We start from the raw sequence: 16,771 nt of genomic DNA on the forward strand, positions 1-16,771 counted from the left end.
AAATCATTACATGCTTCAGTGATCAAACTGATAAAATTTTCGCACAGAATTCGGAAGATCCAGGTTCGAATCTCAGCTGAGGTGATATTTTTGTCAATAAGTTATTTTCAATGATTAATAAGTTATTTAAAAATAGTAAATACTTACTAATATTAAAATTACTTATTAATTTAATTTACAATATTATGTATTCCAGCATCAGTTTAGGACCGTGTTTTAAGATGAATAGGTAATCGGTATACAGTTTGCTTGAACTGGCAATTGCAAAAATTTATACAAAATTATTATTTGGCACTAAGATCCATCTTGATCGAAAATGGATCTCTTCATTCATTGGAAAGGATAATTTTGCTGGTCTCTAAAAAATTAACTAGATACAGATCTGAAAATAATTTTGTATCCTTAAAATAATTATGTAGAAAACTTAAACATAAAAAACTGCAAAAAATTTTGACATTCTAATAAAAATTTCGAACGTCTTACATAATTATTTTAATAATTCAACAAAATTTATTTTAGATTTGTATCTATAGCTAAATTAGATACTCTCTCAGCAAAACCATTCTTTCCGTGTAATTTATTTTGCATAACCAATTTTCATTAAATAATTTATCCACGACGTAAAACTTTTTAAATCTAGGTGATATTACTGCGAGATACATCATTATGAGATACGTCAAATGAGATATTGATGCAGGAAAATGAGCGAGATTTACGTGGCCTTTGACATTCGATATAATAAATTGGGGCCTCCGAGGTGCGCACCCTGCACCCAACACTAACGGACGTTATGAAAATACACGCCAGGGGATGACGTTGTATTAACGGGCGCATTAATCATCGCCGGGTGACTTATCTAAGAGCGATACACTTTCGTGGATTCCATTGGCTGGTATCTCTTAAGCGCCGAGGAGCGCAACGGGCGTCTCGTACTTCGTATCAGATTAGAAAGTTATTATACGTGCGCGATGGACCACTAAACCAACCACATATTGCTACACGGAACTCCGTATTGGCCGTACAGAGCGATCTGCTGTGACCTGGAATTCCATTATCGAATTCTGGATTGGTACCCGGTCGACTCCCTGAGTACTATCTATCTGCCTAGGAACGGCATCCTTTATGGTCTTTCATTATTTCCTGGTAATCCCATAGCCGTCGAAATTGTCAATGCAATTCTAATTTATACGAAACCGATTAATGAGTGTCGATATGTTTAGCTCAGCGAAGTTCTGTTGAATGATAAGGGCATTCATTGAAATATATACGTATCGCAATTAATTCTTAAAAAATCTAATTATCCAAGAAATTATTCATGATTCATTACTATACCTTATAAAGCAATCGGATAGAATAAGATATTTCGGTAAAGCAAGTAATTAATAAGAAGAAAAAATATTTAAAGGAGAAAAATTCGTTTTTCCTTAAATTCTTCTCTTTAATGTCGTTTATTTCCTTAGAGTTATTGTGTTATCCTCTCAGAAACAGTGAGCAGTACAAATCCTTTCTTAATGCATTGTTTCTGCCAACTGCTTCACAAAACGAATAATCGATGAAATTTCAGAGTTAACCTTTACTAATTCTCTGACAGTGTCTAAGATTTCAAATTACGAAGAGCAGACCGGCTTTCGCATACCAAATAGATGATTTGGCTCGACTTCTCCTTTTGTGTTGTTTGTCGACCGTAGTCCGTTAAGCCATCGGCATGCCGATCAGCATTTTTGCCAATTGGCATAGATCGATCGACACGTGTTCACTTATATGGCAATGAGTTTGTCGATCGAATGGATGATTAAAGGAAGGGAAAGAAAAAGAGAGAAAACGAGAGAGAAAGATAAAAGCGTTTAATTCTGTTCTAAAGTAAGCCTTCTATAAGAACATAAAAGTAAGCAAAGAAAAAGAATGTACAATATAGATAAAAAAAATATATAAAAATATATAAAGTTGAAAAAAGTAAAGCGGCAATAATAATACATGAAGAATAAAAAAGAAAGCGGAAAAATATATACAGTTGTACAAGATACATAATCATGAAATAATAAAGTATTAAAAATAAAAGATAAACTACAATAATCAAGTATTTAAAAAAAAAAAATAAACTGCAACGAAGCGGAAAAAAACAAAGGATAGCAACGGGCACGAAAGCAGAGAGAGAGAGAGAGAGAGAGAGAGAGAGTGTGTGTGTTGTCTTAAAAAGAAAAGAAATCTTAGTTTAGCATGGGGTTCGTTAAATCTCACATGGTATACAAATAATTTCTCAATTCGTGTTAAATTGAACTTTTCAACAATATTATTATGTATATAGCAAGAATTTATATTATTTATGCTAAGTGAGATAACGCAGCATCGATTTCATAGAACTGCGTTTGCGCAAAAAGTTCAAGTGTGAGCGACTGGTGGGCGATATTTTGTGAATATTTTGCGTGGGAGTATGTACGAAAGGATCGAAAGTTGATTCTTTCCACGTAATTCAACTTTTACCGTAGTTGAATTTAATTTAGACTCCATTTCGCCAACACCAATTAACTTCAATAGTAGTTCAATTGTCTCTTTATCTCCTTTTGCAGGCAGAATCCAAAAAGAACTAGCGAAACAATGGAACTACAGTTAAGTTTAATGGATATTGGCGATATTGACGCTAAATTAAACGACGAAACGTGCCTTAAAAGTCTCATCCATTAAGGTTGATTGAGGTTTATTGTCTTTTCTACTTTTATTTTTAGAAGAGGACAGAGAATCGGTTAATCACGTCTTTGAACTGCTCAAATGTATTCGGATATTATACTTTTATGACGCAAAAGCCAATTATATGTATAAAACACAAGTGTAGCTTTATAAAAAATAATTCAATAATTTAATTTGTTTCTTTATTATTGGAACATACAAGACAAGCAATAAAGAGCATCAGACATTTAATTGTTACAGTTTTCAGCTGAATGCACAAATGCTCAACTTTTCTAACGCCCTAAAGAGGAAGTGATTAAATCAATGTTAATTTCAACATGCATGGGAACGAAAGAGAGAATTCAGAGAAACGCGATAGCGCTCAGACATGAAAGCCAATCGTGCTAGTCTCGCCAACGAAATCAAACGCCTCTCATTATGCATGCCACCCGCCCATTCACGCCACTTGGGATACATACATACACATAAAGCCCGCGGGGCGAATATATTCGTAAAGTATCGAAGAACGCAAAATTCTCGAACGCTCAACTTGTTGAGAGACGTTCCTTGAACTCGTTTTCTCGCGAACGTCACGTTCCGTCGTCAGTCTATTCAAAGGCAATTTCGCAGCCACCAAATGCTCCTTGAGATTCTTTCTTATTCCGGAAACGAGAGTCTCGCCCACCTTCAACATTTCTTCTACTTTCCTCACCGCGGAATGCTTTGCAATTTTAATAACAGTTCCTATGACTAATCGACTTCTTTTTGTCAGTCAAAATTCTTGAAGAAGGTCAGCTAAAAATTATCATAAGTTTTTTTTATCTGCGATGTATTTCTTCATTTTCAAATGTCACTGCATTACGTCTCTTATTCTCATTAAAATTTCATTAGATGTACAATTAAATGAATATCGCATATATTTTTCTTCATTCTTTATCTCTCGCAAATAAATATTTCGTTTTGTATATATGAAAAATAAAAGTACTATTGTACTAAAAATATTTTAAATGTCGAAAAATTGTTTTGTGCTTCCAAAAAGATACGGATATTTTTCTATTATTTCAAAAATATAGCCAATTAGAATTCATCGAGCGTTTCTCTTTATTTCCGGCTTAAAATGTGATGCATATATGAATACGCAAGAATACGAATATATGTATATGAATATCGAAGAATAGTATAGGTACATAAATATCGACATACGACAAACGCACGAGCATTGCGACTGATAATAAAGCAATTATAAAGAATAAAAAATGATAAAAGAACGAAGACAGCGAATAACTGCCTGACGTTTAAAGATATATCAAGTGTAAGTATAGTCTATGCAAAAGACCGGAATAAAAAATGTATAGATACTTCCGTATAAAAGTAAATATACACATATGAAACAGTTTAATAAGATTAATATTTGTATTTAACAATACAATTTTGTAGTTTAAAATTTTCTCATTTTATCTTGATTATTTTTTATTAAAAAAAAAACGTATACTTCTTATTAAACTAATTTTTTTATTCAGGTTCTAAATCGTCGCTAAACTTTTTGTATTACTTTCACAAATGCAATATACAGAAATCTATAATTTTTTTCATTTCGCTAAAAAATACGTGTAATACAACTTTAACGTTTCAGCGTCTTGAATAATAAAGAAATAGTAGTACATTTAAAATTCTGTGAAAAATCAATTTTCAAGCTCGATATATTTCACTACTCGTTTACACGGTCCATGTTTACAGAAACCTTTTTCTTTGTAGCGCCATGCTTTATGCTTCTATACAATCGCTTGTCAAAGTATCGACCTTTTCCGGCTGGAGAACAGTCTGTAGGTACGAGGCTTTCCATCGATCGACGTCCCGCGCGTGCAATCGAATGCGTCCGCGTTTTACACGCGCGAATGTGCATAGGATAAAGCGCGACGCAACTGCGGCGCTAAACAATAGATTCATCCACGTCGCCACGTTGCGTCGCTTAAATACACGGCAAATGACATGTCGCGCTGTCGTCGCTTCGGAATTTTACCCGACACTCGCTCCACGATAATATTTAATTTCTTCACGTCAACCTCTCTCGCGCACGGACGAATCATATGAAAATGTTATTTCACACGTCAAGACGGAAGAGCATCATCCTAAAGAATTGAGAACGTGCAAAGATATCAGATCGTCTCGATAGAGGAGAGCACATAAAATTGAGACTCTAACGCATGTCGTTAAATCTTCCATTCAATTTTACAACTTTACAGACGAGTTATTGGCTTCGATTTTCATTAAAAGGAAATTAATAACTTTGTTTCAAGGAAAGACTAAAACATTGAGAGAAAAAAATGATTGCATTATAGTTGTGCCATTTTAACGCGCCATGCAAATATAGGCTGATTCAGCAGAGAAAGCAGCTTTGCAACTGTTGTTAAATTCTTGAATATATGATTGGTTTATACATTTAGATCCAATGAGGAACTAAGGGCAAGACCAATCATATTAATTTTACAATAGTTGCAAAGCTACTTTCTCTGCTGAACGTAACCATAGTCAATTGTGTTAATAGTCACGCACGCTGAAAAGTTTAGTTTTTTCTTAACGTATTTTTTAGTTCTTACTATGTAATTAAAAAATAGTACGTGAATTAAAAAACAATAGTTAAATTCACTATAATTGCGATTGCATTTACTGAATAAAAGTATTTTATTTACTATTAGGTGTTAAACTTAATTCCCGCCGTTTGTCGTCCCCAAAATTGATTTGTTTCGAAGGGAAGATGAATGAATACCTTAATCAAAGTAATTCCCTCCATTTTCTACTTTATTACTAATTAATAATACTTTATTAATAATACTTTGATTAAGGTATTTCCCTTCGAAACAAATCAATTTCGGAGACGAAAAACGGCAGGAATTAAGTTTAACACCTAATATTTATATCTTGATAGTTTACTACATTAGTACTTATTCGAAATCACTAGTTTATAGTACAATTTTTTCATATTTGAGAGAACTATCATATATGGTTATTACTACTAACATTATAGGAGTAATAACCGCATATAAAAATGAAGTTATTGACTGTAATTATTTTGTCATGCAATTATCAAACACTTTTCTCTCAATGTAGAAGAAAGTTGGAATCTTTTGTCGCGCTTTATTTTTCGCATCTTAAGAGTCTACAATCAATTTCAGAGCGATGATAGAATTTACACGGTACTCGACGCGAAGTGTGCGAAACTGATTGAATTTATCAACATCGTACACACACAACGCAATGTGAAACGATGAAAATGCGCTATGAAAATGCATATGGGCGAGCTCGCGCCATACAAAATTGTACCAGAGCAACCAGGATTCCAATAGCTGTCAAGCGTTCTATCTACGATTTAAAACGTCCAACATATGAAATTTTCTTTATTCAAGTGTCAACGTTGTATATTCAAATATTCTTTATTAATTTCTGAACGACTTGAATTGTTCAGTCTTAATTTCTCTTTTGTTATATTTCTGCAAAAAAAAAACTGCGACGTGTAGTGACCGGTTTTTTATATCCATCCTTTAATCCACTTTATATATATCTATTTTTAACAAGCAAAACGCACGGACACACATTTCCGCGGAAATACAGCTACACCTTATTTGCTTTTCATTTACCAGCTTTTATTATACTTTACTAAAAATGTAATATCCATCAAATGTACTCCATCAAATCAGGAAAAGCGATCAACGTTGGAACTGTCATGTTATGATTTAAAGTAAATAGATAGTATTGTAGTATTTTTTCCTATAATCGGGCGTAAGTACTTTAATTGATTTATTTATGCCCGTTTCCACCAATGTAGATTAATTTTAATTTCGGTTTAATTTATTCTAATTTAATTATGTAAATTTCTACTAATGAAGATTAATTTTTCTCTCGGTTTCATTCACGTTTTACTCTTTTCTAATTCTTAAAACTAGAAAAAGATAAAAAGTAAGTAAACCATGCAAAATTAAAATTAATCTATATTAAAAATGAATATTAGGTAAAAATGGATATTAAAAAAAAAAGAAGAGCGAGTTGAACAGAAATTAACAATTTTTTAAAGTGGAATCTCTTTATCTCTAAATATTGAAAATTGAATCCAGTCTTGAAAAGGAGTGGCTCAATTTTCAAATTTTAGAGAGAAAGTTAATCTACATCAGACATAAATAAATCAATTACAGTACTGCATTTTGTAAAAATTAGAAAAAAATTAAAATAAATAATCGAGATTAAAATCAAACTATATTGTTGGAAATGGAAATTGATAAGACAAAACGATTTGACACTATTACGAGATTATTTGTGTACCGAGTATTGTTCCACATATAAAAAAATCTCGAGCCTTTTTTTCGTACATCAAGGATTGGGTCATGAAAATTATGGCAAGCCTGTTCATAGCGTGTTCCGCTGGGTGTGGTCATCACGTGTTGCGTGTCAATATCGTGCAACGTATGTGCACATATAAAAGGTAAAGGGGAGCGTCGCGCTTGTTTCGATCGGTGCGCGAATTCCGCAGCGATGAGGAAAAAAAGAGCCGCTCGGACGATCGGATCTGACGTTTGTGCAAACGTTACCCGCTCGAACGGACATCGGTCGAATAAATTGCAAGAACAATTAAATGTAACAGACTACCATCTGGATTCAACTGTCACGATCGCAATTGTTATTGTATTATTACGATATATAATTGATCATCGCGTCAACATGTAATCTGTTCAGCAAAATTGATATTTGTTCAAGCGAGAGTGATCGCCGAGAAATCTGCCCGTTCAAGCAGTGTTCCACTTTTTTCCGCTGCGAAATCGAAAAATTTTTTTTTTCTATATATTGATGTTTAGTTTTCTGTATGTAAGTAGTTGTACACAACTCGCTTTCTCGACTCATTCAATTTTGATGGCAAATACACTGAGAAACCCATTTAGTTGAAACAAACAAAATTTTTTAGTTACGATATTGTTAATTGAATTTATTAAATTGTTATTTGAATTTGTTATATTATTTTACAGAAATGTGTGGTGCATTAATTGTTTAATATAATTATTTATCTTGTTGATGTATAACTAACAAATCTTTCTTATTTTTTCGTTTAAAAATTGTGTTTTAATTAAAATTTGGTAATTCTAATCACATTTTGACTAGAATAACGTAATTTTTAAATGCAAAAAATAAACAAAATTTTGTTAATCACATATCAACAAAATAAATGATTATACATACCAAAACATTTTCCTCAGAGTATTAACAAAAAATATCATCGGTAAATAAAAAATGTGAAATATTACACTAATCAAATCTTTCAAATGCATCAATTTATTTGTGTTTCAACAAAATTTTATAATAGCAGCAAAAAATGCATTCACTATTCATCTCACTATTTAAAAAAAAATATATATATTTGTGTTGAACGTGCTAACCAGTACAGGATACTGCTGTTAGTAAGACGTGCATACTGAGAAAAATTTCTGATTGAAAATGGACGAATCAGAAAATTCGAATTGCATCAATCAGAATTCTAGTTATCTCAACTAAATTTAATCAATTAAAACAAAATGATGTTATATCAACAGCATTATTTTAATTGAGAATAATTTTATCGATTTAATAACAGTATTGATAAAACAAATAAAAGTCTATTAAAATAAGAGAATGTGTTTGTTCTATTAATGGTGTTATTGAATTAACAAAATTATTTTCAATTGAAATAATACTGTTGATATAATATCATTTCTTGCAGTGTAGAAAATTCTGATTTGTTTATTTTCAACCAGAATTTCGACTGATATAATCAGACTCTTTTTTCCAGTAGTGCAGCTAAATATTAAAAAGAATACGACGTGATGCGTTATAAATAATGCACCCGCGTAAGGTTTGAAACTCGACAGTCATCGACAGTGTCGAGTAGACACATCCTCTCTTTCATCAAAGTGAACTCTTTCGGGCTTCCATTAGAATTTCTATAGATGACTCGGCTAGCGTTAACGATTTTCTATCCCAGTTCCGGAATTCTTACACTCTAATTTTAGTTATAGATGCAAAATTAATAAGAAAATTTAATAATATTAACTTACAAATTTGGTTTAATGTGAACAAAGTTGGAATAAAATACCAACCAAAAATTTAGATTCATTCAATTATAATAAAAAAATTTCTAACTATATTATTTTGTTATGTCGATTAAAGGATTTATTTGCCCGTATCCAAACGAAAGATTTAATTGATCCAATCAAATTTTGTTTGATTTGATTAAATGAGCTTCTCAACGAAAACATATTATAGGCGAATCACATTAAAGAATTAAGAAATACCTTTCTGTTTTTCCGTGCAATTTCCTTGCTTTTCGATGTTTCAAATATTTCGGCGTTTGTCCGAGAATGATTTACCAGCCAGTGCGACCACGGACGAGTTCCGTGCAATTGCATTCTATAAAAGCGTAGCGCGGAAACGAAACGCGCGGTCGGTCGATTCTAGTCGAAACTTTCCAATTTATTTTCCGGGGATGATTCTCGGCCGTGAATAGCGAGCACGCGAACCATTTTCGAACCATCGATTTGTATTTGGATTTCATTTATAAACCGGCAAAGTATAAACCTAGCTGGAAATATGCTCGATGTCGCTGACCGTGCCACACCGAAGATTAATCGCGCTTCCCAATGTGAAGACAGGATAAATCTCCCTTATCACGTTTACCGAAACGAGATGGATTCCCGTTGACGAGAGATATCGCCGATCTACGAAAATAGATTGGTGAAACTCAAACGACGGAAGTTGGTGTTTTTATCTTCGCATGTTCGTTAACGGCAATTTAACATTTCGTTCAAGTATTTCGCATTTTGAGAAGAAATGATCGTTTTATGTGAACCATCAGATGATCTCGCAGGAAATTAAGAAATGTTCTATAATTATAAATAATTTAATTCGTGTTCTATAATACATGTTTCTCTTGATATGAACAAAAAAGAAAATAAAATTCTCGTAATATCAAAATTAATTATTAGTATACATAATTGGGTCATTCGATGTCTTGCATATTTCTTTTCTTTGAAATAAGAAACATCAAGTAATTAGTTATAATACGTATACATATTTTTTTTAAATACAGAGAGAGAAACTTACAAATATTTTCTAAAGATGTTAAAGAGTATATGTAAGAATTTTTGTATATTTAATCTTTAATTACACAATCCGATCCTTTACACATGATGGATCGTTTTGACTTGTTTTTATCACTTTTAAATATACAAAAATTAAATGACTTTTATACTTCAACATATACTTTTACAAATGTTTTAGAACGTATTTTTAAAGTTGTGTGTTTAAAAAAAAAGAAAAAGATAAGGATAAAATGCATTGCCAAGTATTCTTGATATTTCAAAGAAATAAATAAGACACAAATAACCCAATTGTGCGTACTATAAGAGTTAATGTAAAAGTAACGAAAAATTAATTGGAAACAGAACTCATCGTAATGTGAGACTAAAAAGTCGTCTGTGTACTAAGAGTTAAAAATTATGAATTTAAATTTAAATATATTTTTTACTTTAACATAATTTTTCTCATACGATAATTTTTCTCAAATGTAAATATACCCAGACACGTATAACTATATGTACTTTAAATTCTTTCGCACATTATTTTTGGGATTTCTTGTATATCAAAATTAATATTTTGCTACGTACAAATATTACGAATTTCATATGAATTTTGCAAAAAGGTTTAAGCAATGAAAAATTCTCGAATACGGTTAACCTCGTGCATTGCATAATAAATTAGTCCGCTGTATATGAGTCTGCCGGGAAATACGGCAGAGATGTACGTTGGTGCGGAGTTTCCTGCCGGGAGATTTCTTGCCAAATCATTTGAACTTGCAGCAAATTGCAACAAGTTTGGCTACTGAAACTTTCAAGACTCAGCAAAAGATAATAAAACAGTTGGACGTGATTAGAAATTGAAAGGGGCGAAAGGCGCGAAGATGTTGCCTCGTGACATAAGAGTGTGATAAATCTTGGGCGATTACTGTGAAAAGTTTTGCGGATTCTTGCTAGAGATAAAAAAAAATTATAGTTTTATAGTTCCTAAGTTTTTTTTGAAATAAAATTAGAAAAATCTCTGTCGCTTTCTCTCTTTTTTCTTCTCTTTCACATGTGTAGATTTGAATTAATTGTATACTGATTGTTGGTTTCTGTTACTTGCTTTTGAATAAAAGCGAATGATAAAATACAGAATACAATTACACTCCCAAGTCAATATCGCATAAACTACATGGCAAAAATACAAAAACTAAAATTATATTATTATTCATACATGAATCATGATTAAATATTTCCAAAAAGAATAAAATTATGAACTTTACATGCATACATGTGGAATTTTTGTCACGTTCATCAAATTAAATAAAAAAAAGATCTTTTTGGATTTTTTATGTACATAGAAATTATGTCAATTGTGCAGCTATTTAAATGTCAAACGGAGTATTTGAGGGAACTCTTTTTATATAGAGAACGCATTTGAAGGAGCGTATTCACGATTGTCCGCCAAGTACACCCAATCGTTTATTAAACGACGAAACGCTACAAGAGATCCCTGGATCATTGCAATTTTTTTCCGTCGCAGGTGCTGTCGACGCATAACCGACGTTTCTCTGCCGCATCGATTCGTTAGAGAATATCCATAACGAAGCGTGTTTCGCCCTTTCGGAGTTATTATCGCGGCGGCGTGTCGCATTGCAAACCACAGCTATCGTTTTCCATTACGCCGTATAGACGTAACGATCTGAACAATGCTCAATTAACAAGGTATGCCCACGCGAGCCGAGCCACGCGCAGCTTTTACGAATTGAATCAGAGTGTAGCGTAGTGATGACATCGATACATCAATCCACTCTACAAAGGCGGATAGGTACACGTACAAATTCAAAAGGTTTGAAAGACAAACGTTTAAAACATTTCAATTTAGAAAACGAATGTCGAGAGGGACGAATTTTTATTCCATTAAAATTTGTATCTATCGTGTTAACTCACACTCTCCTTCTTAATATTGAAAATTAGTGACTGTCTAGAAAAGTGGATTTTCATTTTATGCATAAAGGGGACACGAATTAATTCTCAGTTAATTAAGAGCTTCGCGTTTTTCCTCATAATTTTTATCATTAATTTTTAATTAAATATTTAAGTATATATATATATATATTTAAATATTTAATAACTAATTTAATATAATTGAACGACACTTTTTTCTGCTTGATTTATCCGTTTCACAAAAAAAAAACGCACCGAATGGTACATTTTTTATCAATGAATCAATGAATAATCATCGATAGTATTTTTCGCGCGTATGTATACATGCATATGCTGAGACCCACACGCATTCGTTCAATTTCTCTGCGAATGCGTGATCAAACTTATAATACGGATTGCGTGGAAAAGAAGCTCGTTATTACTCACAGTGCTTGCTCCATTACATTTCTTAAAACTAGATCGTAATTTTCATTCACGACATGACATGAACATAAAATAACCTCATTTTCGTTTCGTATATACTCATTGAGCATACATGGAATTTGATCGGTTCAATCGTTATTGAGATTATAGACGTGAAACAAGGATATTCTTCCTTCTCAGTCCTATTGCTTGTGGCCGAGCGTGATGACTTCTCTCATATACTTATGAGGCACACGATGGCTGTATGGTACACAATTATATGGGACCTACAGTTTTTAACGTCGACTCCGAACGACGAAATTATACTAGAAAAGTGCTCTTGACAAAGATACTCTCGATGGATTGCCGTTTCCTTCCGAGAAGAGATACGAGCATATGAAAATATTTTTGGTTTTACCGGGAACCGAACTCGGGATCTCTAACATAGCAGACCAATGCGTTGTCACGCTCGCTCTCAAGAAACAAGGATAGTATGACACAAATAGCACTGATAATGCGCTCTCCAAACGCACTCCTGATGTCTGCGGAGTGTAGAATGTGTAAAATGCAAAGAATGACTGCGTTCGACATTGGTGTTTCCGAATGCATCCAACTATGCATCGCCTAGTGCCTCTTGCGCCAAAAATTCCATACATTCTGAGTGATCGACAACATTAATAATAATAATAACGACGTATCTTAAAAGTGATGATCAAATTCAAAAATTCAGAGATTTGCATCGCAATATCTCCGCTCAAAGGGCACATAGAGAAAAAACTTCTAGTTCTTTTATATAATAAAGATTAAAATTTTAATACATATTTAATAATCTGTTTAAACATTATAGAATAATATAATTATAAAACTATTCCAATTTCTATTAAAAAAGATTTAAATAATTTGTATAGAAAATGTATTAGTAATGTAAAAATAAAAGACTATTTTTATAAACCTGTCCCTTTAAACATTATGTTTTAGTATTCATAAAGTGAATTTTTCACATTGACTTCGCACTACATCTGTTAAGCTACCCCCCTCTCAAAAAAATTAAAATGACACCAGAATTTCAAACTCAAACAAATAAATTTTAATCGTGAGAGGAATGGATCGAAAAGATAAAAACATATAATTCTAAATGGCAAAAATAGCAATAAATGATAAACAATAATTAGTTATGCTCAAGTTTGTAATATTTATATGTTAAAGCAGATACAATTGAATATTGAAAACATATAATTGAAATTTTATACATCTACATTATACATATTTTACGCACATGTGTGTGTGTGTACATGTGTGTGCGAGCGCGTGCGTGCGCGAGTACACGATGTATACATTACACTCACATATACATGACACATATATTTATATATGTATATATCAATGTGTATTAGCAGATATAATTAAAATATATATTATACATATTTTTAAAAGTGTATAATAGTAAATACATATAATAAAGCGTCAGCAGAGGTCCATAATCTTTTAAAACGGTTCTTATTTTTAACCATGCAAGGCTCATTCAATTTTGCAATATTGTACGCCTATAATAAAAATAACGGTACATATTACATCAATCCTCTTTTACAATGATACAGTTTTCATACATCTAATTCGCCTTTTCGCCGACTCTTACCTTGAGTTACAGATTCTATCCAGTCGATATAAGTACCTACACGTGTGTTTATACCAGGTTCACCTGAAGCACAGCCGATACCTTTACTTATAATACCAATCAATACTAAATTATGTGTGATAGAATCTTGCCATAAAACAGGTCCGCCACTATCCATCTAGGTTACACAAACAGAAAAAAAAGAAATCTATTATTTAAAGATAGTTTTTTGCATCACAATTCTTGAAAAATACATTTTGTACATTTAATTAATATTTTCAATTCACAATAAAGAAACTAATTCTTCACCTGACACGTATCCTTTCCCGGAGCAAAAGTACATATTTTACTATTTGAGTATTTTTCACATAATACTGCAGTTAAATTTACTTTTTGGAGCGTAACGGGTTTCTCGCCGAGAAATTCCAGTAAACCCCAGCCTAAAGATTGAATGATGTTAAAACAAATAATTATATTATAGTAACTATGAAAATACTCAGGAAATGCTAACCCAACGCAGTGACGCTTTCATCAATGAACGAGTCGTTTTTATGCTTAAATGGTAAGCATACCGGACCAACCTCAGCGCTATATTTGATGCTTTTAGCAGTCTCACAAATAGCTATATCATTATCGGTCTCTTTCATATCATAGTAAGGATGAATCATACATTTGTTTAGCTTATATATCTCGGTTGCATTGGTATCATGACCTATCCGCAAAGTATAATGTACAAATTTAATATAAACTCCGATATTAAATTCATATGTATCTTATATTATACTATAAAAATCTTATATTAACAAATGATGCTTATTTCATTACATTCATTATTTTTTACATATAAATGATAATGTTTTAAACTCTATTTGTATTAAATGTTACTTCATTATTAGCGACTCATCCCTCGTAACTTTGAATAAAAAGTTTCAATTCAGTAAAGAATGAAGTACTATATTTATGATTATAAATAAAAAAAATTAAAAATAGTATTTGCTCCCTTCCTATGAAAACATCTTTTTTCTAATAACAAAAAATTATAAAAGTTTTATACCATTAACTTTTTCAAATAAATTTGTATTATAAGCAGAAAATAGTTGTTCAAATTAATTTTACATTATTGCAACTGTAATCATAAATTTCATTTGCTTAATGTCTTTCAAATATTTATAGACTTTAAATATTATTTAGATGTGTATATCTTATCAACAATTACCTGTGCTTGTATCATGTTCGCCAATATCTACGACAGTCTCATTAATCGTTATGTTGTGTACGCAATGCGCTGCTGTTAGTATATGACGTTCAGATATTATAGTACCACCACAGTAAATTATATTAGGATCTGTACGTATGTTAACAAATCCTACCATACAAGGAAATTCATTTACATCAGTTTCCTCACCGCCTACTATTCTAGTCTAACAATCAGTAAGCAATATAAATAATATTTATTAATACTGAACAAATTACTATTTTTAATAAATTGTTACATAGTTGATTAAAGCCAAATTACAAAGAATACGGAAAAAAACTAAAAATTTCACTGATTTAATAAATCTACTGTCATAATATACGGACAGACGGTTTTCTTGTTAAAGTAGCGAAGTTGACAACTGAATAATATTAGCGATTTGTTAAACCAGCAAATTTTTTTTATAGTTACACTGAGAAAAAAATATAGTCAATTTTAATAAATATTTAGTTCAATACTGCCAACTAAACATTTACTTACAGTAAATAAATATTTGTTCAGTAAAAAAAAAGATTGTTAATTCAAATTGACATTTCTTGTATCAAATAAATATATCTTTATATTTAATAAATATTTAGTTGGCAGTATTCAACTAAATATTTATTAAAATTGACTATATTTTTTTTCAATGTATAGATGTTGAATTCGCGCAGTAAGCTGTAGCTTTGCTGTATCACTCAATCTATTTTCTTTTGCGTGAAGCAACAAATACGAAATAAATCAAAACATTCCAATAAATAAGTGTAGCATTTCCTAAAGTTTAATTTAACTTACCACTTTTTTCTTACCACACTGACAGGAGGTTTCAATTTCAGTTTCAATTTCACACATAAATTGACCTGGATTAAATGGCGAGACAAATGTTATAGTAATAAATGAATTAAATCCTTCGAAAGCAAATGGATTAGTACCACAGAAGATAAATGTAGAACGTTCATCATTAACACGAAGTCCATTTTCATTACAGTCCTGTAAAATAATTTATTAAATTATTTGTGCATGCGCGTTCTTTTTGTCCTTCACTAACAACTTTGGCAATGATTATAATAATACAAATTCTAAACTTGAATAAAATTTTTATAATATGCTTAAAAATCTAATTGAAATATATATATGTGTATAATATGTCCAAATTTCAAACAAAATTTATATAACAAACTTACTATATCAATATAACAAGTTGCTTCGAAACTAATGGGGCTGTAAAATTGCCAAGTGCAATTGTTTTCTTTCGGATAGTTATATAGTTGATACGTTTGTCCCTCTTCTAAATACAAAACCTCGTTACAATTAGGTTCAACTCCATTTAGCACCAAAAGAGACAGCACCAAGCCGAATAAAACCTTGACTATAATAATTATACTGCTTTATAATTACATAACTAATAAAACTCCGTATTAGTATAGAGTTTTCAATGTGACATTTACGACATCTAAATTCGATAATATTAATTGATAAAGTTCATCATTTCATTTTGTTGTCAACAAGTCATTGTAAATTTGTTTATCTAGAATAATAATAAAATGAACGAAATAGAAGATGTTAATATATCTATATTTTATATCTTATGTATTGTTATGCATTGTAAGTAGTATGTTGTGTGTGTATGTCAGGGAATGGAAAGTTACTTTTTAAAAGTAACAAGTTACAGTTACTCGTTACTGAGTAGAAAAAGTAACAAGTTACCGTTACTAGTTACCGATTTTTAAAAGTAACTCGTTACAGTTACCGTTACCTGAGAAAGTAACTTTTCGTTACTTTTCCGTTACTTTTTTCTAAATCGACGACCAACAATCACAGCCTACAGGCTTCTCT

The 16,771-nt window shown here is 31.4% G+C and overlaps 2 protein-coding genes across 7 annotated transcripts in view; both read right to left on the bottom strand.

Moving 5' to 3' along the window:
• LOC108763484 (Ankyrin-repeat, SH3-domain, and Proline-rich-region containing Protein) overlaps nucleotides 1-16,771 on the bottom strand; it is a 102,080-nt gene that overhangs the window by 7,745 nt on the left and 77,564 nt on the right. The gene's annotated exons all lie outside the window — the stretch shown is intronic.
• LOC108763485 (venom serine protease-like) overlaps nucleotides 13,549-16,771 on the bottom strand; it is a 9,342-nt gene continuing 6,119 nt past the window's right edge. The window contains exons 2-8 of the mRNA XM_018511138.1: nucleotides 16,120-16,304; nucleotides 15,731-15,925; nucleotides 14,918-15,122; nucleotides 14,213-14,413; nucleotides 14,011-14,141; nucleotides 13,723-13,879; nucleotides 13,549-13,630 (exon numbers count right to left, since the gene is read on the bottom strand). Coding sequence (XP_018366640.1) covers nucleotides 13,605-13,630; nucleotides 13,723-13,879; nucleotides 14,011-14,141; nucleotides 14,213-14,413; nucleotides 14,918-15,122; nucleotides 15,731-15,925; nucleotides 16,120-16,304 — 1,100 coding nt within the window. The 3' untranslated portion in view covers nucleotides 13,549-13,604. The remainder of the gene's footprint in view (nucleotides 13,631-13,722; nucleotides 13,880-14,010; nucleotides 14,142-14,212; nucleotides 14,414-14,917; nucleotides 15,123-15,730; nucleotides 15,926-16,119; nucleotides 16,305-16,771) is intronic.

This window comes from Trachymyrmex cornetzi, unplaced genomic scaffold (genome assembly GCF_001594075.2).
Source record: "Trachymyrmex cornetzi isolate Tcor2-1 unplaced genomic scaffold, Tcor1.1 scaffold361, whole genome shotgun sequence".
NCBI lineage: Eukaryota > Metazoa > Arthropoda > Insecta > Hymenoptera > Formicidae > Trachymyrmex > Trachymyrmex cornetzi.